Raw genomic sequence first — 25,021 nt, forward strand, 5'->3', positions numbered from 1 at the left:
TGCTTGTGGGTAAGGATGAGGGGGAAGGCCAATGAGGCAGATATCCTGCTGGGAGTCTGTTACAGACCACCCAACCAGGAGGAAGAGACAGATGAGACATTCTATAAGCGACTGGCAGAAGTCTCGCATTCGCTGTCCCTTGTTCTTGTGGGGGACTTCAACCTACCGGACATCTGCTGGAAGTATAACACGGCAGAGAGGAAACAGTCTGGGAGGTTCCTGGAGTGTGTGGAAGATAACTTCCTGACACAGCTGGTGAGTGAGCCCACCAGGGGAGGTGCCTTACTGGACCTGCTGTTTACAAACAGAGAAGGACTGGTGAGAGATGTGGTGGTCGGAGGCCATCTTGGGCTTAGCGACCACGACATGATAGAATTCTCAGTTGTGAGGGAAGTAAGGAGAGGGGTCAGCAAAACTGCTACCATGGACTTCCCGAGGGCAAACTTTGGCCTGTTCAGGTCACTGGTTGAGAGAGTCCCTTGGGAGACAGTCCTGAAGGACAAAGGGGTCCAGGAAGGCTGGACATTCTTCAAGAAGGAAATCTTAAAGGCGCAGGAGCAGGCGGTCCCCATGTGCCGTAAGAAGAGCTGGCGGGGAAGGCGACCGGCCTGGCTGAACAGGGAGATTTTGCTGGGGCTCAGGGAAAAGAGGAGAGTTTATCACCTCTGGAAGAAGGGGCAGGCAACTCACGAAGAGTACAAGGATCTCGTTAGGTCAAGGAGGGACAAAATTAGAAAGGCAAAAGCCCAGCTAGAGCTCAGTCTGGCCACAGTCGTAAAGGATAATAAAAAAAGTTTTTACAAATATATTAACAACAAAAAGAGAGGCAAGGAGAATCTCCATCCCTTACTGGATGTGGTGGGGAACATTGTCTCCAAGGACGAGGACAAGGCTGAGGTACTTAATGCCTTCTTTGCCTCAGTCTTTAATAGCCAGTCCAGGTATCCACAGGGTATTCAGCCACCTGAGCTGGAAGATGGGGATGGAGAGCACAATGTACTCCTCATAATCCAGGAGGAAGCAGTCAAGGACATGCTAAACCACCTGGATATCCACAAGTCTATGGGGCCTGATGGGATCCACCCGAGAGTACTGAGAGAGCTGGCGGAGGAGCTTGCCAAGCCACTCTCCATCATCTATCAGCAGTCCTGGTTAACAGGGGAGGTCCCAGATGACTGGAGGCTTGCCAGTGTGACACCCAGACAGGCCACAAGGAGGATCCCGGGAACTACAGGCCTGTCAGCCTGACCTCCGTACCATGGAAGATCATGGAGCGGTTCATCTTGAGGGTGCTCACAGGGCATGGGCAGGACAACCAAGGGATCAGGCCCAGCCCGCACGGGTTCATGAAAGGCAGGTCCTGCTTGACCAACGTGATCTCCTTCTATGACCAGGTGACCCGCCTAGTGGATGAGGGAAAGGCTGTGGATGTTGTCTACCTGGACTTTAGTAAAGCCTTTGACACCATCTCCCACAGCATTCTCCTGGGGAAACTGGCAGCTCGTGGCTTAGACAGGTTTACTCTTTGCTGGGTGAGGAACTGGCTGGATGGCCGAGCCCAGAGAGTTGTGGTGAATGGCATTAAATCCGGCTGGCAGCCGGTCACAAGTGGTGTTCCCCAGGGCTCGGTTCTGGGGCTGGTCTTGTTCAATATCTTTATTGATGATCTGGATGAGGGGATCGAGTGCTCCCTCAGTAAGTTTGCAGATGGCACCAAGTTGGGTGGGAGTGTTGATCTGCTGGAGGGTAGGAGGGCTCTGCAGAGGGATCTGGACAGGCTGGATCGATGCGCAGAGGCCAACTGTATGAGGTTTAATAAGGCCAAGTGCAGGGTCCTGCACTTTGGCCACAACAACCCCATGCAACGCTACAGACTTGGGGAGGAGTGGCTAGAGAGCAGCCCGGCGGAAAGGGACCTGGGGGTGCTGGTTGACAGCCGGCTGAATATGAGCCAGCAGTGTGCCCAGGTGGCCAAGAAGGCCAACAGCATCCTGGCCTGTATCAGATGTAGTGTGGCCAGCAGGAGTAGGGAAGTGATCGTGCCCCTGTACTTGGCACTGGTGAGGCCGCACCTTGAGTACTGTGTTCGCTTTTGGGCCCCTCACTACAAGAAGGATGCTGAGGTGCTGGAGCGTGTCCAGAGAAGGGCAACGAAGCTGGTGAGGGGGCTGGAGCACAAGTCTTCTGAGGAGCGGCTGAGGGATCTAGGGTTGTTTAGTCTGGAGAAGAGGAGGCTGAGGGGAGACCTTATCGCTCTCTACAACTACCTGAAAGGGGGTTGTGGCGACGAGGATGTTGGTCTCTTCTCCCAAGTAACTAGCGATAGGACAAGAGGAAATGGCCTCAAGTTGTGCCAGGGGAGGTTTAGATTGGATATTAGGAAAAATTTCTTCACCGAGAGAGTGGTCAGGCATTGGAACAGGCTGCCCAGGGAGGTGGTGGAGTCGCCATCTCTGGAAGTGTTCAAAAAACGTGTGGATGTGGCGCTTCAGGACATGGTTTAGGGGACATGGTGGCGCTGGATTAATGGTTGGACTTGATGATCTTGAAGGTCCTTTCCAACCTTAGTGATTCTGTGATTCTGTGATTCTGCTTGGGAAGACAAACACCATAACCATGAACATTCCCCCTTCCTCCTTCTTTCCCTGAGCTTTTATTGCTGAGCACAATATCACATGGTATGCAATATCCCTTTGGTCAGTTTGTTTCAGCTGTCCTGGCTACATCCCCTCCCAACCTCTTGCCTGCCCCCACCCATCTGGGCTTTGGGGGGTGTGTGGAGAGAAAGCCTTGATGCTGTGCAAGTGCCGTTCAGCAATAGTCAAAACACTGATGTATGAACACTGTTCTAGCCACAAATGCAAAGCACAGCACCATATGGGCTGCTATAAGGAGAGTTAACTCCATCCCAGTCAGACCTAGTATACACTGCAAAGTCCCTCAATAGCTCAGAACTGGTGGTGTTGAGGCTGTGCCAGAAAGTGAGCTGAAGTCCAAACTGGTTCAAGTGAAGAGACAGAAAACATAATTTTGCAGACCTGACCTTCATTTTGCCTAGATAAAGCAGAACCAGAGATTTCCTCAGCACTGGAGAGCTAACCTCAGCATCTTGCATGAGACTCAACAATAACAGACTCTAAAGCTCTCAAATTTGGAGGTGACCTCCTCACTTTCTTTCATAAAGAGAGACTTGCATTAAAGTTCTTTGAAGGTGCCAAACTCACAGGCAAACAATCATCTGACTTGATCAGCCTGTCCACCAGCAGGATGACCACTGGCTCAAGAGGCAAGCTTTCATTCATTGATCAGCTGCCCTTGCCTTTGACCTTGCTTTGCAGTGCTGAGGCTGGTGCTATATTGTGTGACAGCAGTCAAGAATATGTAACAGTTGACTGAGACCTTCTAGGGACCATGAATACTTGTATAAAAAGAGTTAAACAATCAAAAACGTTCTGGTCATTCTTCAGTGCAGGTAAAAATGAAAATGGGGTCTGTTGGTGGAAGACATAACCAATGCCAAAATAGAATGGATGATTTCAGGAAGCTGATGTCTTACACCTAGAAATCTAAGCCAGATCCCATGCTTTTTAAAAAGACCCACAGATACAGCTGGAGTCTACACTGAGATCATCTCCTCAAAAATACAAGCATCTGCTACAGGATCAAAGCAGCCTACCTACAGCAGGAAAGGCAGTGATAGAAAACCACTTTCAGAGAGATATAATGGACAAGACAATACTGAAGAAACATTCCTAAGGAAAAAGCAGCATGAGGGAGAAACAAAGTCATAATGTTTAAAAAGCCCACAAACCTCATATGTTTCAATGTGTTTATCCTTTAAGCTCCATGCAGCCAAGAAGATAGGTCAAGAATTGAAAAATGGTAAAATATACATGCTGTGAATATATGTGTAGACTATCAAAGAAAGAATAGGAAATCATCAAATCAGAAAAATTACATATATGTATAAAGTTTCATATACAAATAAAATACTACTCAATGTATCAAGTTACAAAATGCTTTCAACAGAGAGCTTAGAAGTCTTTTTCAATGAAGACAGAATTATGTGAGGACTTGCATTCCACTTCACTGGTATTACAAACCAATATTTATGACCAAGTTAGTAAGATTCTGATTGATCACAACAAGAATTGGAAAAAAGTCACTACAGACAGAAGTTATTTATTTGTTGTTTTAACTTTAGTTTTAACTGTGATGTGAAATTTAATCAGAGTTCGAAAAAAGCCCAATAATCTTGATCAAAAATGATTATTTATAATGAATGTTTATTTGTGGCACTGTAAAACACCAATTAATCCCTCACCTTCATTATTTAATACTCAGTATTACAGGGTATTGGTTCTACATTACTGCATAAGAAAGTTTACATATTTTGCATATGGCTCTGAAAAGTCTTTCATAAAATCCTATCTATAGCATGAACTGTCAGAGAGACAATCTGAATTGACCCCTTTTGTTCCATCACGCTGAAGTTACACTGCTAACCAAAGGTCCAGTTCTTGAACCATCCCAATGGTATGACAATTAAACTAAATTAAAGGAGCTGCTCAGTTCTCTAATTTGGATCTGGAGTGGGGAAAGTTTAAGACATGGGAAACTAACTTTTTGTTGTCGTTGATAATAATAATTTCTCACTAAAGCAAAATAATTCAGTGTAGATTATTTCATATTTAAGTCTTAGGAACTGCATTATAGACAAATTTATCACAAATTATTATATTTTGATATTTCAGTTATACTTACTCCGATGTTTTTTCATAAGTCTTAGAGGACTCTTCTAATTTTTTCTCTAGTTCCAACACAAGTTTCTCTTTGCTCAAAAGTGTCTGCTGTGTCTGAATCAATTCTTCCATTACTGTTTTTAACCTGTAATACATACATTTCAGAAATCTATGGTATGCAAACACAAACTGGACATATTTGGAAACATTTAAAATTTTTTCCTAAAGATGAAAAGGAGCATTAGTCTTCAAAATATGTTATTTGCTAGTCATTGGCCTTTTTTGTGGCTGTACCTTTATATTATATTATTAATCTATGTTATTACAGAATCCATACTAGATTGTGTATACATACAAAGTTACAGAATGATCTGCCGCCTGCATTCTCTAGAATGCATGATGTGTTACGTGGATTAATGCCTTCCTAATATATTGCTAATTCATGAGAAGATATATGAAAAATTAAAGCCTTCAGATTGTTGAGGTACACGTTAGATAAATATGTACAATCAGTAGTTGTGATGTGTTAATCTCTAGGAATAATAAAACCAGAATCAGTAGGTTTTGCATTGCAAGTTAAAAAAATACTTCATAGTATAAGAGTGATCCGTATATTCTTCTCTATACGATAAACTTTTTTAAAGCCACACAGATTTTGGAAATGGTAAGTCAAACCTAAAGGTAAAATTTCTATAAGAATCATCAACATTAACTGAGAAACTGTTATTGCACGTTAAAACCATTACTGACACTTTACAATTATAGTGGAAAACATTCCAATACCAAAAAAAGTCAACAAATGTAAAATGAGTCTTTGCAATACAATTCTCAGTCAACTCTAGACAAAGCAGCTAAAAGGCTCTCATATGAAAACATACACTTTAACAACTTCAAGCAATTGCTAAGCAAGGAGAATAATTTTCAAACTTATCCTTTCCTTCTTGGCATTCATCAATTCATCTTTAGAACTCAATCTGGCCACGCTCATATGGGACAACAAAAAATGTTTTTACAAATATATTAAAAACAAAAAGAGAGGCAAGGAGAAACTCCAGGCCTTACTGGATATGGGGGGAACATTGTCACCAAGGATGAGGAAAAGGCTGAGGTACTTAATGCCGCCTTTGCCTCAGTCGTTAATAGCCAGTCCAGGTATCCGCAGGATATTCAGCCCCCTGAACTGGAAGATGGGGATGGAGAGCACAATGTACTCCTCATAATCCAGGAGGAAGCAGTCAAGGACCTGCTATGTCACCTGGATATCCACAAGTCTTATGGGGCCTGATGGGATCCACCCAAGAGTACTGAGGGAGCTGGCAAAGGAGCTTGCCAAGCCACTCTCCATCATCTATCAGCAGTCCTGGTTAACAGGGGAGGTCCCAGAAGACTGGAGGCTTGCCAATGTGACGCCCGTCTACAAGAAGGGCTGGAAGGAGGATCCTGGGAACTACAGGCCTGTCAGCCTGACATTGATACTGGGGAAGATTATGAATGTGGTTCGTCTTGAGGGCGCTCACAGGGCATGTGCAGGATAACCAAGGGATCAGGCCCAGCCAGCATGGGTTCATGAAAGGCAGGTCCTGCTTGACCAACCTGATCTCCTTCTATGACCCGGTGACCCGCCTAGTGGATGAGGGAAAGGCTGTGGACGTTGTCTACCTGGACTTTAGTAAAGCCTTTGACAGCATCTCCCGCAGCATTCTCCTAGAGAAACTGGCGGCTCGTGTCTTAGACAGGTTTACTCTTTGCTGGGTAAAGAACTGGCTGGATGGTCGAGCTCAGAGGGTTATGGTGAATAGAGTTAAATACAGGTGGCGGCCAGTTACAAGTGGTGTTCCCCAGGGCTCAGTTTTGGGGTCAGTCTTGTTTAATACCTTTACTGATGACCTGGATGAGGGGATCAAGTGCTCCCACAATAAGTTTGCAGATGACACCAAGTTGGATGGGAGTGTTGATCTGCTGGAGGGTAGGAGGGCTCTGCAGAGGGATCTGGACAGGCTGGAGAAATAGGCCACGGTCAACTGTATGAGGTTTAACAAGGTCAAGTGCAGGGTCCTGCACTTGGGTCACAACAACCCCATGCAACACTACAGGCTTGGGGAGGAGTGGTTGGAAAGCTGCCCGGCAGAAAAGGACCTGGGGGTGCTGGTTGACAGCCGGCTGAATATGAGCCGGCAGTGTGCCCAGGTGGCCAAGAAGGCCAACAGCGTCCTGGGCTATATCAGAAATAGTGTGGCCAGCAGGAGTAGGGAAGTGATTGTGCCCCTGTACTCGGCACTGGTGAGGCCGCACCTTGAATCCTGTGTTCACTTTTGGGCCCCTCACTACAAGAAAGACATTGAGTTGCTGGAGCGTGTCCAGAGAAGGGCAATGAAGCTGGTGAGGGGTCTGGAGCACAAGTCTTATGAGGAGCGGCTGAGGGAACTGGGGTTGTTCAGTCTGGAGAAGAGGAGGCTGAGGGGAGACCTCATCGCTCTCTACAGCTACCTGAAAGGGGATTGTGGCGAGGTGAGTGTTGGCCTCTTCTCCCAAGTAGCTAGCAATAGGACAAGAGGAAATGGCCTCAAGTTGCGCCAGGGGAGGTTTAGATTGGATATTAGGAAAAATTTCTTCACCGAGAGGGTGGTCAAGCATTGGAACAGGCTGCCCAGGGAGGTGGTGGAGTCACCATCTCTGGAAGTGTTCAAAAAACGTGTGGATGTGGCTCTTCACGACATGGTTTAGGGGACATGGTGGCGCTGGATTAATGGTTGGACTTGATGATCTTGAATGTCCTTTCCAACCTTACTGATTCTGTGTTTCTGTGATCGTGAACACTCTCAGCCTTTCCTCCTCGGAGAGGTGCTCCAGCCCTCTGATCATCTTTGTGGCCCTCCTCTGGACCCAATCCAAAAGGTCCATGTCCTTCTTAGGTCGGGGGCCCCAGAGCTGAACACAGTACTCCAGGTAGGTTCTCACCAGAGTGGAGTAGAGAGGCAGAATCACCTCCCTCCACCTGCTGGCCACGCTGCTTTTGATGCAGCCCAGGATACAGTTGTCTTTCTGGGCTGCAAGTGCACATTGCCAGATCATTTTGAGCTTCTCATCAACTAACACCCCCAAGTCCTTCTCCTCAGGGCTGCTCTCAATCCATTCTCTGCTCAGTCTGTATCCATGTGCAGGACATTGCACTTGGCCTTGAACATACAGAATGGATCTTTAAAAAGCCATCTTGTATCAATAAACGATGTAATACACTGACCTTACTTGAGAATATCTAGTCAGTGCACAATAAGTTGATGCAAGCATGTTATATTTTTCTAGTAATTTTAAAGCAAGAGTATAATAAAAGCTATCTAAAAAGCCGTTTACAAGGTATATCAAACAAAAGCAGTTAAAGCAAACTAAGCAGTCATAAGAGGAAGGGTTCTTGCTTGTATTAAAAACAATTAAAAAATAGGAAAGAGGAAAATAATAAAGAGTCAGTTTTTACAGTGCCAGGAGACAGCTAGTAGAGGTCCACAAAAATCTGCACTGCTTAATATGTTCATAATACCTGAGATGAAACAACAATTTAAAAAGTAACAAAGAATGCTGACAGTACAATGTTATTTGAGGTAGTAAAGGAAGGGGCTGAATGTGAATAATGCAAAAGGATTTTTCTGAATCTTATGAGAATCAGTAACTGGACTACCATTTAGAAGATTAATCTCAATGTGTATTAAAAAAACCAAATATACAAGGCAGAAAAAACCCCAAAACTTTATACAGTGAATGGCTCTAAACTGACTGTTACCCCTAAGAAATGAGATCTTGGGGTTACAACAGACTACTCCATGAAAACACTGGCTTGATACTCAACGGTGGTCAGAAAAATCAAACAGAAGGATTCTCTAGGATTTGTTAAAAATTAAGCAGAACAAGAATATAGGAAACCTCAATATGCCTCTCTCTAATCTATGTATCTGGATTACCTGTGCAATTCTGGTCATTTATCTCAAAAACAACACAGTAACCTTGAAAACATTCAAAGAAAGTTAACAAGCTTAAGAGATAAGAAGTTTTGGGAAAGGAAGGACTAAAGCTAAAGACTGTTTGCTTTGAAAAAAAAAGATTAAAGAGCAGGAGTATGCTAAAAGTTTATAATATCATGAATGGGGTGGAAAGGAGTACATTGTTCCTATTGTCTTCCAAAACAAGAGCTTAGAGTCATAAAATGAAACTAGGAAGTAACAGGTACACATAATGTTAAATTAATCTTTGGAATACCTTGACCTAAGATACTGTGGACATATTGAAACTGACTGGACAAATTCATGAAAGAAAAATACATCTAAGGCTATTACAAACAAATATTACTTCTGGCTCAAAAAAATTCTAATGTGCAAATTATGGGAGGCTGAGAGAACATTCTGGGGAATGCATGCACATCCTGTTCTTGTTCTCCTCCCTAGACTTTCTCTTTGGGCTAATGTCAGAGAGAAGAAAGTTGACTAGGTCAATCTTTGGTCTGACCTAATATAGTCAGACTCATTTGCTCAGATGCCCTGATATAATCCATACCAGAAAGTAGACATACAGCAACACTTCAAAGAGCTATTTGATCCCTGTTCCAAAAATAAAATCACACCATAAAATTTCTCTCTCAAATGTATCAAAGAATTTAAAGTACATGGATATAAGCTTTGTAAAAGGACACACTGGAAGTTATATTTAAAAAAATATATTTATGCAAATATGAAGATACTTATTTACAAACACAAGTTTTGTTAAAATCATTTGCTAAAAAAGCAGCGTTTAAGCTGTTTTGCTTAGACATGCTGATGGCTTATTTCTAAACACTGTGATATGGAAGACAAGCCAAACAAGAAGTTATTTCTATTTTTGAGCTGTGGAAGGTAGAATCTTATCAAAATTGTAAGACCTTTCAAAAGGGAGATTTAGTATATATTTTTTCCTTGTAACTGTGTTGAAGTACAGCTAGCTGTACAACATATACATAGTTTATGCAGGAATAATCTCAATTTAGTAATGATGCAGAATATATTATAAACAGAAAAATGTTTAAAGAGGAGAGAGGGGCTTTATTCATTAATGGACTTTTTCATAAGAAAGATGAAGCTGGTTTGGGACTGAGGAGGAGTCTGACAAAGAAAGCTGAGACATTATATAAAAGAGGTTGCTTCAATATCTATTTAAGAATAAATTTATGAAAAATAATTAGACTGCACAAGAAAAACAGAGGACAACTAATGACCTTGAAAAAGAATGAACAAAATCCAGAGAATCTCAGTAATATTGAGGAAACATAGGGCTTAGAATAATTTACAGAAGACGCACTGTAATGTATTTATGTCTGAAATGTCTCACTTCTATACATTCTCACTATTATTTTGGTTTTAATAAAAATCTGCATGAAACAAAGGTCATAGTTTGATTAAGCAGACAAATTTTAAAAAAACATACTGATTTCTTATTTAGATCAGTTATACATTGTAAAGAAAAACCTCAAATAAGTCAGACGGAAATATATTACAGACAAAAAACATCATCTACCAATGAATTATTGAATTTACTCTTTAATATTGCTTATAATAAATTAAAACATTAAATATATAATTAATTTTTCCAATCTCAAAAGTGACTGCATTTTATGGCAAAAGATGAGATTGACAAGATAATAACCTCAGCAGGAGATTTGTTCCCCAGTAACAAATTATTAAAGTTGGGGAAATTAATAAAAAGATAAAACTACACAATAGATTAACAAAATATGTAGAGAGGTAGTTTATCACCGCTGAATAGCTAAAAGTTCCATGAAATGTAATACAACAGCTACATCTATGTCAGTAAATTAATACCTACTAAAGGTTATAACAGTGAATAAGAATTTTCTTTGGAAAACAAAAGCAGAATACCTACAAAACAGGTAAAACAAATGTATTTATGAACATTTCCTGGTTGGCTATTTACATCACTGACTATATCACTATACTCAGTGGCTTCATAGACAGATTTCAGTATTCTTCCTAGAAGCACCTTTGAGAAAATTATTAAGTTCCCAAGGAAAATTCATGATGGATTTGGGGCACTGTAAAAATTAACTGGGGAGGAGGAGAGACTGGATAGAAAGTTCAGGCAAGTGCTGCTTTTTTGGGTTGGGGGGGAAGTATTTTGTGCAAAGGAACAATAAAAAGTGTAATGGGCAACAGTCTATAGCTTAAAAACGTTCTTTCAGAAAATGGACCGTAAAAGTCAGGACACAGCTATGCAATGAGCTGATTGAGCCTAGACATTGTGTATGACAGAATTTCTAAAGGATTAAACTTTTTAAAGAAAACTTACATGACTTGTAAACTTTCTGCTGTTAGATTATTCCACATGATCTCATTAGCTTGAAGGTTTTCATTTTCTTCTAGCAAAGACGTATCAAACTCTATTGCTTGTTCAACAACTTCTGATGACCTAATTTAGCAAATAAAAGTTATATTTGCAAAATTAGCACCTATCTTTAAGTAGGTCATTAAGAAAATTGTTTTTATTTGATTTATTAATAACTAGTATATAGTTAAAATTACATACGAAATAAAAGTAAAAACAACAATAGTATATATATTCTTTTTCCTTTAAATAAAGGGGACAGTCTTAAAAACATACCAGAGAACAAAATAGAATATAATTCTTTGAATTAAGATCACAGTATAATCAAGGTTTTCAGGGGGTATCTATTTGCATGGATCCACTCCTAGCTGTGCATAAATAATAAATCTGATGACAATTATCACATGACAATTATCAATTTGCACATTAATAACAAAGGATAATGCAGGAAGTCTTAGGACTATCCATTTATATACCAATATGCAATATCAGTTCAATAAACAGCAAATAACATTTATTTTTTAAATTAAAAAATTTCTTGCATTACCTGCATGTTTTGTTGTTTCAGGCACTACTTACTCTGCAATAACTGCAGTGTATACAGGGGTACCTAGAGTTCATTTTAAACTATCTAGAATATGGACAAAGAGAGAAATATAGCAGAGAAACTTAACTTAGTCCAGGATGCAAAATGCATCCAAATACACACTAAATTAGCTCACACTGAATCTGGGTTGTCATGTGTCCAAAGAAGAGCAACGAAGCTGGTGAAGGGTCTAGAGAACAAGTGCTATGAGGAGCAGCTGAGGGAACTGGGGTTGTTCCAAAACCAGGAACCAAACAGAAACAAATACAACTCTGATCACTTTAGCAGTGTTGTAGTTTAATACAAGTTTTTCCTCAAGAAGAAACATGAACATGTACACCAAGATGAAAACTTATACCTATGAGTATCTATGAAGTCATTATACTCAGAGTTAGGGTCTATCCGTTCAACAGAGGTCTGGATCTCTTTATGGACATTCACAATCTCTTCTGTTACAAGACTGGTGATCTGGCTATATTCATCCAAGATTCCTTTTCTAGAGAGAAAAAAAAACACTATAGTGTATAACATGGCACTGAAGGCATAGGTGGCACTGATGATGCTTCAAACTTTCAATTTTCTGTTACTACAAACTTGTTTCAACTGGCTAAAAAGGGAGGAAAAAAAACCCAACATATATTACTCAAATAAATAACAGATCAATTGTGACCTCTTCTTTACAGATTGGCTATAAGTAGAGAACTCTCCAAGACCATGCTCCTTATACTAATTACAGTGCAGCTACATATAGTGTAGCTAAACTAAAGCTGTAGAGATTACAGGGAAAAGGAATGTATACAGCTCATTGATGACACCCTTCTTTATGACCAGAAAACCTATGCTAGTTATCATTTCTACTGAAGCTTTTCATGTTCCCTTGACTGACAAAATAAGTATATTCTGACATACGGTAAAATGAGTCAAAAAATAGTCAGTGTGCATTTCTTCTTAAGACCTGACTTTCTCCATTGCTTTAACTGTTCTCTTTCATATCTTCATTTTATTATTTGGTCATTAGGGCAAAAATAAGCATAAATCACAAGTTCACATATATTTACAAGAAGAAACAAAATCAAACAAAAAGTTGACATGAGAAAGTACAAGCCATCTAGCCTAATGACCTGCCCCCAACAGTGGACAAAAGCAAGTGATTTGGGAATGGTAAAAGAAAAGAATAAGTGATATTTTGCCACTACATTTAATAGCATCCAGTGATATTTCCCCAGAATCCCTTCTTACTCTCTTTAAGTTTTAGCTTTCCATAAATAGCCCTTCATAGTAATTTCCTATTTCATTTTTATGTTTGACAAACTTCTTGGCTTGCAAGGTTCTGAAGCATGGTGAAGGTTATTTTAAATACTGATGATTTTTGACCAACACAGAGGAACGTGCAGAAAAAAAAATCAGCAGATTTTTCCTGGATAAGATCTCAAGTTATGTTTATTTTATAAAAAATATTATTTGATTGTATTTCTTCAGTACTTTTTCTAAGGAGAAAACAGACAAGAGAATTCATTAATGTCAACTACAGCAATGCCAGATCTAAGAGAAATGGAATCTATTTAATTAAAAATTTTTTAAAAAGTGATGTTAATAGACACTTAAAGATTACCAAACTAATTGATTTGCAAAACAGATTATTAACAAAGTATATTTCACACATATAGCCATACCAACCCCTACACTTGAAATCACCATCTCCTTTTGTAGAATTAAGCCCAAAGATATTAGACAGCAGTAATTGTCCAATGGCTTCAGATCTCATGGAAAATGTTTATTTAGTGACAAGAATATTTTTACAGGTTTTTATTTCAAAGATGAAAAAGAAAATTAGGTTCAATAGGTTCTTGTTCAATTATAAAACTCTTCAGTGAATTATCATAATTCACAATTATGAAAAATCACATTAATTACAGCACACAAATTAAACTGAAGTCTCTTGCTGTGATTTTACATACAAAAGTAAGATTAAAAGGATTGTGCAGAGACTACTATAGAGGTCTATTTCATTTACATACCTACACCAGAACCAAAGGGAGCAAAGATACTTCATGAGGCAGTTAATATTGTCTGCATCACCTAAGCATATAAAGCATGAAACCCCAACTGTCCTTCATTTCCTATGTGCTGAAATCAAGATGAATGTAGACTTCGGAAAAGGTAAGAAAACAAGATATAGAAGAGTGCCTCCCATCTAAATGAACAATACTTACAAAAGGAGGTAACCACTTTTGCTTTTAGAGTAAGTGATTTACAAGCAGTACTTTTTAATTGCAGTCCTCGGAATGTCTTAGAGAAAGACCTACAGAACCTTCAGACGAGTTATCCTCAGGGTATTCAGCCCCTGAGCTGGAAGACAGGGATGGAGAGCAGAATAAACTCCCCATAATCCAGGAGGAAGCAGTTAAGGACCTGTTAAGCCACCTGGACACCCACAAGTCTATGGGGCCTGATGGGATCCACCCAAGAGTACTGAGAGAGCTGGCAAAGGAGCTTGCCAAGCCACTCTCCATCATTTATCAGCAGTCCTGGTTAACAGGGGAGGTCCCAGAGGACTGGAGGCTTGCCAATGTGACGCCCGCCTACAAGAAAGGCCGGAAGGAGGATCCTGGGAACTACAGGCCTGTCAGCCTGACCTCTGTACCGGGGAAGATTATGGAGCAGTTCATCCTGAGTGTGCTCACAGGGCATGTGCAGGACAACCAAGGGATCAGGCCCAGCCAGCATGGGTTCATGAAAGGCAGGTCCTGCTTGACCAGCCTGATCTTCTATGACCCGGTGACCCACCTAGTGGATGAGGGAAAGGCTGTGCATGTTGTCTACCTGGACTTTAGTAAAGCCTTTGACAGCGTCTCCCACAGCATTCTCCTGGAGAAACTGGCGACTCGTGGCTTAGACAGGTTTACTCTTCACTGGGTAAAGAACTGGCTGGATGGCTGAGCCCAGAGAGTTCCCGTGAATGGCGTTAAATCCGGCTGGCGGCTGGTCACAAGCGGTGTTCCCCAGGGCTCAGTTCTGGGGCCGGTCTTGTTCAATATCTTTATTGATGACCTGGATGAGGGGATCGAGTTCTCGCTCAGTAAGTTTCCAAGTTGGACAGGAGTGTTAATCTGCTGGAGGGTAGGAGGGCTCTGCAGTGGGATCTGGACAGGCTGGAGAAATAGGCCGAGGTCAACTGTATGAGTTTTTAAGGCCAAGTGCCGGGTCCTGCACTTGGGTCACAACAACCCCATGCAACGCTACAGGCTTGGGGAGGAGTGGCTGGAGAGCTGCCCGGTGGAAAAGGACCTGGGGGTGCTGGTTGACAGCCAGTTGAATATGAGCCAGCAGTGTGCCCAGGTGGCCAAGAAGGCCAGCAGCATCCTGGCCTGTATCAGACATAGTGTGGCCAGCAGGAGTAGGGAAGTGATCGTGCCCCTGTACTGGGCACTGGTGAGGCCGCACCTTGAATACTGTGTTCCCTTTTGGGCCCCTCACTACAAGAAGGACATTGAGTTGCTTGAGTGTGTCCAGAGAAGGGCAACGAAGCTGGTGAGGGGGCTAGAGAACAAGTCTTCTGAGGAGCGGCTGAAGGCACGGGGATTGTTTAGTCTGGAGACGAGGAGACCTTATCGCTCTCTACAACTACCTGAAAGGGGGTTGTGGTGAGGTGGGTGTTGGTCTCTTCTCCCAAGTAACTAGTGATTGGATGAGAGGAAATGGGCTCAAGTTGCACCAGGGGAGGATTAGATTGGACAGTAGGAAAAATATCCTTGCTGAAAGGGTTGTCAAGCATTGGAACAGGCTGCCCAGGGAGGTAGTGGAGTCACCATCACTGGAAGTTTTCAAAAAATGTCTGGACGTGGCACTTCGGGACATGGATTAGTGGGCATGGTGGTGTTGGGTTGATGGTTAGACTTGATGATCTTAGAGGTCTTTTCCAACTTTAATGATTCTGTAATTTTATAACAGTCTCCCGAACCAACTCATATTCTTCAGGAAAGTCAAAGAGACAGCATGGTGGTTACAAATCAGAAAAGATAATTTAGAGTCCTCATTGACAATTCTCTGAGATATCAGTTTGTGCATCTTCATCAGTGATGTGGAGAATGATCTTTCAGAAAAAGGTAATTGTATTTTTAAGGCTGGATTCCTCACAAAGAAATTAGGTTTATGTGATGCTGCTTTTTGTACACACATCAGTAAACATGCATCTGTCTGGCCCTCCTCCCAAATTACTTTCAAGATTGTTGGCTATTTTAAACCAAATTGGTTCCTGGCAGAATTTCATAAAAATAAGTCTACTACTATTTGCATTTATTTGAATAGACTTCTCTGTGAACACTTGTTGTCAATGGAAAGATGAAAACAGTTTTTTCATTACTCCTTGATATACAAATAATTGATGAAGGTTTATTATTTTCTAATAACATGAATTAATTAGGATACTACACAAAAATTGTGGAAATTATAAAAATATAAGAAAATACAGCTTACAGGGCTTTAATCATTTCTTCCTCCATCTTCTGTAGTGAATCAAGTAACAGAGGAAGTGTAGTATCATAATATTGGTGCTGATGTAACTGTGCTCCTTTCAGTGCCAATACATATTGATTATGCAACATATGAAGTTTCATAGTGGCTTTGTCACACCGATCTTTGGCTTTCTCAGTCTCCTTTCCTGAAAAGAAAGAAAAAAAAGAAAATGCATATGGTGATTTTAAAGTATATAAACATCAGTACTTGTGGTTGACATAAATCTAATAGATTCATGATAAGTGTGCACTTTGTTCCACAATAATACATTTAAACTATATCTCTGAAGAAGCTAAAATATTACAGTTCTCGGGTCACTAGTAAGACCAAATGTCTTAGTATTCTTATGCAAGACTAAGAAAAAAATGTTGCATTTTCTTTGAGCAGAAATGTGAGAATACTTTATCTGAAAGTATATGAAAACCATCATCTGCATAAGTATAAAAATAATATAACTATGAAGAATGAAATAAAAACCACTCAAACACATGACTATCACAAATGCTAATCTTTTATCTGTCTCAGAGTAAATAACATGTTTTAATGAAGAAAGTAAGAAATTTCCTACTAGGTCAGATCCATGATCCATTTAGACCAGTACTCTGTCTCCAGTAGTGATAGCAGGAACTGCTTTTACGGAAAGCATGTGTATTGGGTTTGCATGGCAAGGTTTTGGTAGCAGGGGGGCTGCAGGGGTGGCTTCTGTGAGAAAATGCCAGAAGCTTCCCCTATGGGAGAGAGGTGGTAGATGCCCCATCCCTGGAAACATTCAAGTTTAGGTTGGACAGGGCTCTGAGCAACCTGATCTAGTTGAAAATGTCCCTGCTCACTGCAGGGGGGTTGGACTCGATGTCCTTTAAAGGTCCCTTCCAACCCAAACTATTCTATGATTCTATGTCTGATTGATAGAGCCAATGCCAGCCAGCTCCAAGACAGACCCACCGCTGGCCAAGGCAGTGCCAATCAGTGACAGTGGTAGCGCCTCTGTGATAACATATTTAAGAAAGGGTAAAAACTGCTGCATAACTGCAGCCGGGAGAGAGACGAGTGAGAATATGTGAGAGAAACAACTCTGCAGACACTAAGGTCAGTGAAGAAGGAGGGGGAGGAGGTACTCCAGGTGCCGGAGCAGAGATTCCCCTGCAGCCCATGGAAAAGACCATGGTGAGGCAGGTTGTCCACCTGCAGCCCATGGAGGTCCACGGTGGAGCAGATATCCACCTGCAGCCCATGGAGAACCCCACGTCAGAGCAGGTGGAAGCACCCGAAGGAGGCTGTGACCCCGTGGGAAGCCTGAGTTTCTCCTGAGCTTCTAGCACCTGGTAGAACCATAACAGCCACACAGACAGAGCTCCTGTTCAAGCATGCAACCACTGAGGTTTCCGGTTGTGGGATGTGTGAAGGGATATTCCTGGAGGTGGAAAGTGATTGTAAGCAAGACTGTGGGAGGTGTGACCACATAGATGAACTGCTCTTCTTGGTGACTGAGCTGCAGGAGGAGTTGAGCAGACTGAGGAGCATTCAAGAGTCTGAGAGGGAGATTGATCAATGGAGCTGTACTCTGCCATCTATGATGCATGGAAGCCAACTCAACATGGCCACTATGGAGGCAGGTCCTGGATCTGCTTTGTGCCAGGAGGAAGGCAGTGTCACAAGGGAAAAGGAGGGGTGGAAGAAGGTTACAGCACGGAGCGGTAAGAGAAACCCCTCCTTATCCTTTAAGTAAGTTACCCTCTAAGATACCCTTACAGAACAGGTATGAGGCCCTGAGTACAGTAGATAAAGCACATAACGAGAAAGACGAGGAACCTGCGCAAGCAGTATTGACAAGATCAGAGAGACCAACCCCTCACAACAAAACCTGCATTAAGACCAGCGCTGAGAAGAAACAACAGTGAGTTATGGTCATTGGTGATTCCTTCCTGTGCAGAACAGAAGCACCTGTTTGCAGACTGGACCCTCTTTTCAGGGAAGTTTGCTGCCTCCCTGGAGCCTGAATTAGGGTTGTCACCACAAGACTGACGAGCCTGGTTCAACCTTTGGACTACTATCCATTCCTGTTCTTTCACATAGGTACAAATGATGTCGCAACAAAAAGCCTGAGGTCAATGAAAAGAGACTTCAGAGCCCTGGGAAGAATGCGAAAAAATTCGTGAGCACAGGTAGTGTTTTCTTCAATCCTCTCAGTAATGGGGAGAGACTTTGGAAGAAATAGGAGAGCCCAGGATATCAATACCTGGCTCCAGGACTGGTGCCTGTGCCAAAACTTTGGGTTTTTAAACCATGGAAGAGCCTTCGAGAGACAAGGTATGCTGGGACCTGATGGGATCTACCTGTCCCAATGGGGAAAATGGGTCTTTGGGCGTAAGCTGGTGGGGCTGATTGAGAGAGCTTTAAACTAGAATCGATGGAGGAAGGGAACACCAACAGGATTGCAGTAGGTAAGCCAAGGGTTGCCATGTCATTGCCTGAGGGTGGCAATCCTAGTGGGAACATTTACACTGCTCCTAGGAGAATGGAGGGCTCAGGAGCATATCTGAAATGTTTGTACACCAACGTACACAATATGAGAAACAAACAGGATGAACTGGAAGCATTGGTCAGCTCCCAGAGCTATGGTATTGGTATTAGCGAGACTTGATAGAATGAGTCCCACAATTGGAGTGCTGGGATGGAGGGCTACAGGCTGTTCAGGAGGGATAGGCAGGGCAGGTGAGGTGGAGGTGTCACACTATATGTAAGGGAGAGGTTTGATTGTGTGGAGTATTAAGGCATGGACTCTGGCGGGGTTTCAAGCCAAAGACCTTTATTGCTATAAGCACTTGCTTTTTATAGAGTTACAGCTCTTCACGCGCCACAAAATGCGTCCTGATTGGTTACTACACACAGTCCACGCGCTTCTCACACAGTCAGGATTGGCTGCCTGCAGGTGTCCACGCGCTCTTCTCTAACCATTCTCCTTCCTTCTTCTGCTCCAGTACCTCCCCTTTGGCTGCTCACGAGAATGTCATGCGCTTCTCCACTTCCTCCTTGGTTGTTTACCATCTTTTAGTGCCACAGTTCCTTCTCCTCAAGGTCAAGCCTCTGCAAGGTAATCCCAACATGATTGTACAGCCCTTACAGTTAGTGATGATGTGGTTGAGAGCCTCTGGGTGAGGATTAGGGGGATCGAAAACAAAGGAGATGTCGTAGTGGGTGTCTACTACCGATCGCCCAGCCAGGATGTTAGCACTGATGAGTTATTCTATAGGCAATTAGGAGAAATCTCTGGATCAGTAGCCCTTGTCCTTATGGGAGGTTTCAACTTCCCAGACATCAACTGGGAATATCATACTGCTGTGACGAGCAGATCTTAGAAATACCTGAAGTTTGTAGGAGATGATAACTTCTTGTCACAGGTACTCAGTGAGCCAACTAGGAAAGATGCCCTCTTAGCCTTGATATTTGTGAATAGAGAAGGACTCATGGGGGATGCGATGGTAGGAGTCTGTCTTGGACCCAGTGATCATGAAATTTTTAAATGTTTAAAATTTTCAGTGTAATGAGGAAAAAGGTCAGTAGAGTTGCTACCCTGGACTTCAGGAGAGCAAACTTTAAGCTATTCAGGGAGCTATTTAGCAGAGTTCCCTGGGAATCTGCTTTTGAGGGCTTAGGAGTCCACGAGTGCTGGTCAGTCTTTAAAAACCACCTTTTAAAAGCACAGGAGCAGGCAATCCCACTGTGTCGAAAGTCAAGCAAGTGGGGCAGAAGACCAGCTTGGCTGAAGAAGGAAGTCCTCGAGGAAACATAAATTGTATGATCTCTGGAAATGAGGTCAGGTGTCGCAGGAAGAGGACAGAGCTGTGGTTCACTTATGCAGGGAGAAGACATGAAAGGCCAAAGCTCAACTAGAGTTGAAACTGGCCAGTGTTGTGTCAGATAACAAAAAGGGTTTTTTTAAGTATGTTAATAGCAAGAGGAGGTCTTGTGATGGTGCATTTCTTTCACCTTCCTTGCGCCTGGAGCTCTTGGTAAGCCTTGGCCTTGGAGCAGAGAGTTTGGTGGTTGAGAGCCCCTTGGCCATGCCAAGCACTCCTGTGTAGCTAAGGTAGAGAATGGCACAGACTGTCTCAGGACTATCAGTTCTGGGAGTAATCCTCCTCTGATAGCCCTGTGTCCTGGTTTCAGCCAGGATAGAGCTGGTTTTCTTCACAGAAGCTAGTGTGAGACTGTGTTTTGGATTTGGGATGAGGAACTGTTGATAATGTGCTGATGTTTTGGGTTGTTGCTGAGCCGTCAAGGACAGTCCAGCTTCTTGTGCTGGCCTGCCAGCAAGCAGGCTGGGGGTGCACGGGGAGCTGGGAGGGGACACAGCCGGGACAGCTGACCCAGACTGGCCAAAGAGATATTCCCTACCATCCGACGTCATGCCCAGTACATAAACTGGAGTTGGCCGGGGGGCGGAAATTGCTGCTCGGGGACGGGCTGTCGATCACGGGGTGGTGAGCAATTTCTGTATTGGGCCTCACTTGTTCTTGTACATTCCTTTGTTGGTATTATCATTATTGTTCCCTTCTTTCTTTCTGTCCTATTAAACCGTGTTTATCTCAACCCACGAGGTTTTTCCTAATTCTCTCCCCCGTCCCACTGTGGGAGGGAGAGTGAGCGAGCGGCTGCGTGGTGCTTAGTTGCCGGCTGGGGCTAAACCACGACAGTCCTTTTTGGCGCCCAACGTGGGGCCCGAGGCTTGAGATAATAACGGTTGCAGGTCACAATATCAGTTTATTTGATTTGCATCATGCTCTCGTCTTTGCTGTACATGTTAAGGATCGGTGTTGGTTTCTGCGGGCTGCTGTACTCTGCAATGATTAGTAATGTCTCGCCTGTGAATTTTGTTTTTAGAGCACTGACCTTGAGCTTAATGTGGTATCATCTGAGCTCTGTACTAAAGCCGTTACTGTATTTTGGCTACAGTCTTGTGGAGACGATTAGCAATTATACTTCTGCCTCTGAAAGGTTTTTTATGGAGGAAATGCAGAATGGTACCTTTGCTACCCTCTATCATAACATTTCCTCCTTCATCACAATAATTTTTCAGTATTTTGAACACCCTTGGGTAGTTAAAATACCTCTATTGCTACTTCTGGGGAACATTGTTTCGGTTTTGTCTAAGGTTGGCAAGCAATTTAAGAATATCACCCGGAGATCTGCCCCAAGGCTGGATAGTTATGAATGGCAGGGCGTGTGGAACAGCATGGGCAAATGCCTGGGGCAGTGGGCACCTCCGGTGTTTTGGAACGTCACTCCCGAACAAGTGCAGAATCCTGATAAACTAGCAGAATATTTGGAAGAAGTATGCTGTCGGCCTGGCAGTTCCAAGGAGACACAAATCATTGCCATGTGCTGGGGCCTGGCCCATGCCTACCGAACCCTATTTAACACTGTGCAAAGGGGAGAGAGGCTCTCTGGGTCTGATGGCAATGTGGCAGGCACTGTGACTACTCCAACCCCTGTGGCAGGCACTGTGACTACTCCAACCCCCACGGCGGGCACTGTAGCTACTCAGACTGTTGCAGCTGAACCAGAGAACCAGCCCATCCCGGTATCAGTTGCCCCTGTACAAAAGAAGAAATCTTGGAAGCGGAAGTCAGCTCGTTTAGTAAGGGAGGAGGAAGATTCTGCTAAGAAGGAGCCAGAGGAAGAGAGTGAGGAGGCAGAGTGCTCTGAAGCAGGGCCATCACAAGCACGGAAGAGGGAAGAGAGCGAGTCATCACTTGAAGAGGAGGAAGAGGAAGAACTTATAAAAGAGACGGTAACTACCCGATCTCTATCCCTGAGTGAATTGCGAGATATGCGAAAGGATTTCAGCCGTCGTCCAGGTGAGCACATTGTCACCTGGCTGCTCCGATGCTGGGATAATGGGTCCAGTAGCCTGGAATTAGAGGGTAGGGAAGCCAAGCAGCTGGGATCCCTTTCTAGGGAAGGGGGCATTGACAAAGCAATTGGAAAAGGTGCACAAGTCCTCAGCCTCTGGAGACGACTCCTGTCGGGTGTGAAGGAAAGGTATCCCTTCAAGGAAGAGGTTCTATGTCACCCAGGCAAGTGGACCACCATGGAGAAAGGTATCCAGTACCTGAGGGAGCTAGCGGTGCTGGAAGTGATTTATGGTGACTTGGACAATGGACAATCATCCAAAGATCCAGATGAAGTCAATTGCACGCAACCTATGTGGCGGAAGTTTGTACGGAGTGCACCATCATCATATGCCAACTCATTAGCAGTAATGACGTGGAAAGACGGAGAAGTATCAACGGTGGATGAATTGGCTGGCCAACTCCGGCAATACGAAGAAAGTCTCTCTTCCTCCCTACGGGCCTGCGTCTCTGCTATAGAGAAACTGTCCCGGGAGTTCCGGCAATTCAAAGAGGATATGCCCTACCCTCCACCCATACGGACCAGTGTCTCAGCCATTAGGAGTAAGCGCTCTTCTGTTCAAGAGAGAAGATACAGAGGATACACACCACGAGCCACCCTGTGGTTTCAATTGCGTGACTACGGAGAGGACATGAGGAGGTGGGATGGAAAACCTACCTCGACCCTAGAGGCACGAGTACGCGAGCTGCAAGGAAAAACAATTACAAAAGGGGGTTCAGGTTCCTCGAGGAAAATCGTCGCTCCACTTTCCAGTGGGCAGCTTCCCAGAAAGAATAGAAGAGCTGATCTCACCTCTGATCCTCTTGAAGGGACTTCTGATTCCTATTTACAAGAAGTGGGTAACGAGTACTATGAGCAGGATTAGAGGGGCCCTGCCTCCAGCCAGGCGGAGGAGAGGGACAACCGAGTTTATTGGACTGTGTGGATTAGATGGCCTGGCACATCAGACCCACAGGAATATAAGGCTTTAGTGGACACCGGTGCACAATGTACCCTGATGCCATCAAGCCATATAGGGGCAGAGCCCATCTGTATTTCCGGAGTGACAGGGGGATCCCAACAGCTGACTGTGCTGGAGGCCGAAGTGAGCCTAACTGGGAATGAGTGGCAGAAGCACCCCATTGTGACTGGCCCGGAGGCTCCATGCATCCTGGGCATAGACTACCTCAGCAGAGGGTATTTCAAGGACCCAAAAGGGTACCGGTGGGCTTTTGGTATAGCTGCCTTGGAGACGGAAGAAATTAAACAGCTGTCCACCTTGCCTGGTCTCTCAGAGGACCCTTCTGTGGTGGGGTTGCTCAGGGTCAAAGAACAACAGGTGCCGATCGCTACCACAACAGTGCACCGGCGGCAATATCGCACCAACAGAGACTCCCTGATCCCCATCCATGAGCTGATTCGTCGGCTGGAGAGCCAAGGAGTGATCAGCAAGACTCGCTCACCCTTTAACAGCCCCATATGGCCAGTGCGAAAGTCTAATGGAGAGTGGAGGCTGACAGCAGACTATTGTGGCCTGAATGAAGTCACGCCGCCACTGAGCGCTGCCGTGCGGACATGCTAGAACTTCAATATGAACTGGAGTCAAAGGCAGCCAAGTGGTACGCCACCATTGATATTGCTAACGCGTTTTTCTCGATCCCTTTGGCGGCAGAGTGCAGGCCACAGTTTGCTTTCACTTGGAGGGGTGTCCAATACACCTGGAATCAACTTCCCCAGGGGTGGAAACACAGCCCTACCATTTGCCATGGGCTGATACAAACTGCACTGGAACAGGGTGAAGCTCCAGAGCATCTGCAATACATTGATGACATCATCGTATGGGGCAACACAGCAGAAGAAGTTTTCGAGAAAGGGAAGAAAATAATTCAAGTCCTTCTAAAAGCTGGTTTTGCTATAAAACAAAGTAAAGTCAAGGGACCTGCACAAGAGATCCAGTTTTTAGGAATAAAATGGCAAGATGGACGTCGACAGATCCCAACGGATGTGATCAACAAAATAACAGCTATGTCTCCACCAACTAGCAAAAAAGAAACACAAGCATTTTTGGGCGTTGTGGGTTTCTGGAGAATGCATATTCCAAATTACAGTCTGATTGTAAGCCCTCTTTATCAAGTGACCCGGAAGAAGAACGATTTTAAATGGGGCCCTGAGCAACGACAAGCCTTCGAACAAATCAAACAGGAGATAGTTCATGCCGTAGCCCTCGGGCCAGTCCGGGCAGGACAAGATGTTAAAAATGTGCTCTACACGGCAGCCGGGGAGAATGGCCCTACCTGGAGTCTCTGGCTGAAGGCACCAGGAGAGACTCGAGGTCGACCTCTAGGGTTTTGGAGTCGAGGATATAGGGGATCTGAGTCCCGCTATACTCCAACTGAAAAGGAGATATTGGCGGCATATGAAGGAGTTCGAGCTGCCTCAGAAGTGGTTGGTACTGAAGCACAGCTCCTCCTGGCACCCCGACTGCCGGTGCTGGGCTGGATGTTCAAAGGGAGGGTCCCCTCTACACATCATGCGACTGATGCTACGTGGAGTAAGTGGATCGCGCTTATTACACAGCGGGCTCGAATAGGAAATCTTAATCGCCCGGGAATCTTGGAAGTGATCATGGACTGGCCAGAAGGCAAAGATGTTGGAATATCACCGGAAGAGGAGGTGGCACGTGCTGAAGAGGCTCCACCATATAATGAACTGCCAGAGAACGAAAGGCAATATGCCCTGTTTACTGATGGGTCCTGTCGTATTGTAGGCAAACATCGAAGGTGGAAAGCTGCTGTATGGAGCCCTATACGACGAGTTGCAGAAGTGGCTGAAGGACAAGGTGAATCAAGTCAGTTTGCAGAGGTGAAAGCCATCCAGCTGGCTTTAGATATTGCTGAACGAGAAAAATGGCCAGTACTCTATCTTT

At 43.8% G+C, this 25,021-nt stretch overlaps 1 protein-coding gene across 2 annotated transcripts in view; it reads right to left on the bottom strand.

Annotated features, from left to right (window-relative positions):
• LOC309415185 (tyrosine-protein kinase Fer-like) overlaps positions 1–25,021 on the bottom strand; it is a gene marked incomplete at both ends in the record, with an annotated part of 295,648 nt that overhangs the window by 180,726 nt on the left and 89,901 nt on the right. For both annotated transcript variants that reach the window (XM_082012627.1, XM_082012626.1), the window contains 4 exons: positions 4,765–4,887; positions 11,067–11,186; positions 12,047–12,184; positions 16,165–16,348. In XM_082012627.1, the coding sequence (XP_081868753.1) occupies positions 4,765–4,887; positions 11,067–11,186; positions 12,047–12,184; positions 16,165–16,348 (565 nt within the window). The remainder of the gene's footprint in view (positions 1–4,764; positions 4,888–11,066; positions 11,187–12,046; positions 12,185–16,164; positions 16,349–25,021) is intronic.

The sequence above is a fragment of the Phaethon aethereus genome (assembly GCF_964289735.1).
Source record: "Phaethon aethereus genome assembly, chromosome: W".
Lineage (NCBI taxonomy): Eukaryota > Metazoa > Chordata > Aves > Phaethontiformes > Phaethontidae > Phaethon > Phaethon aethereus.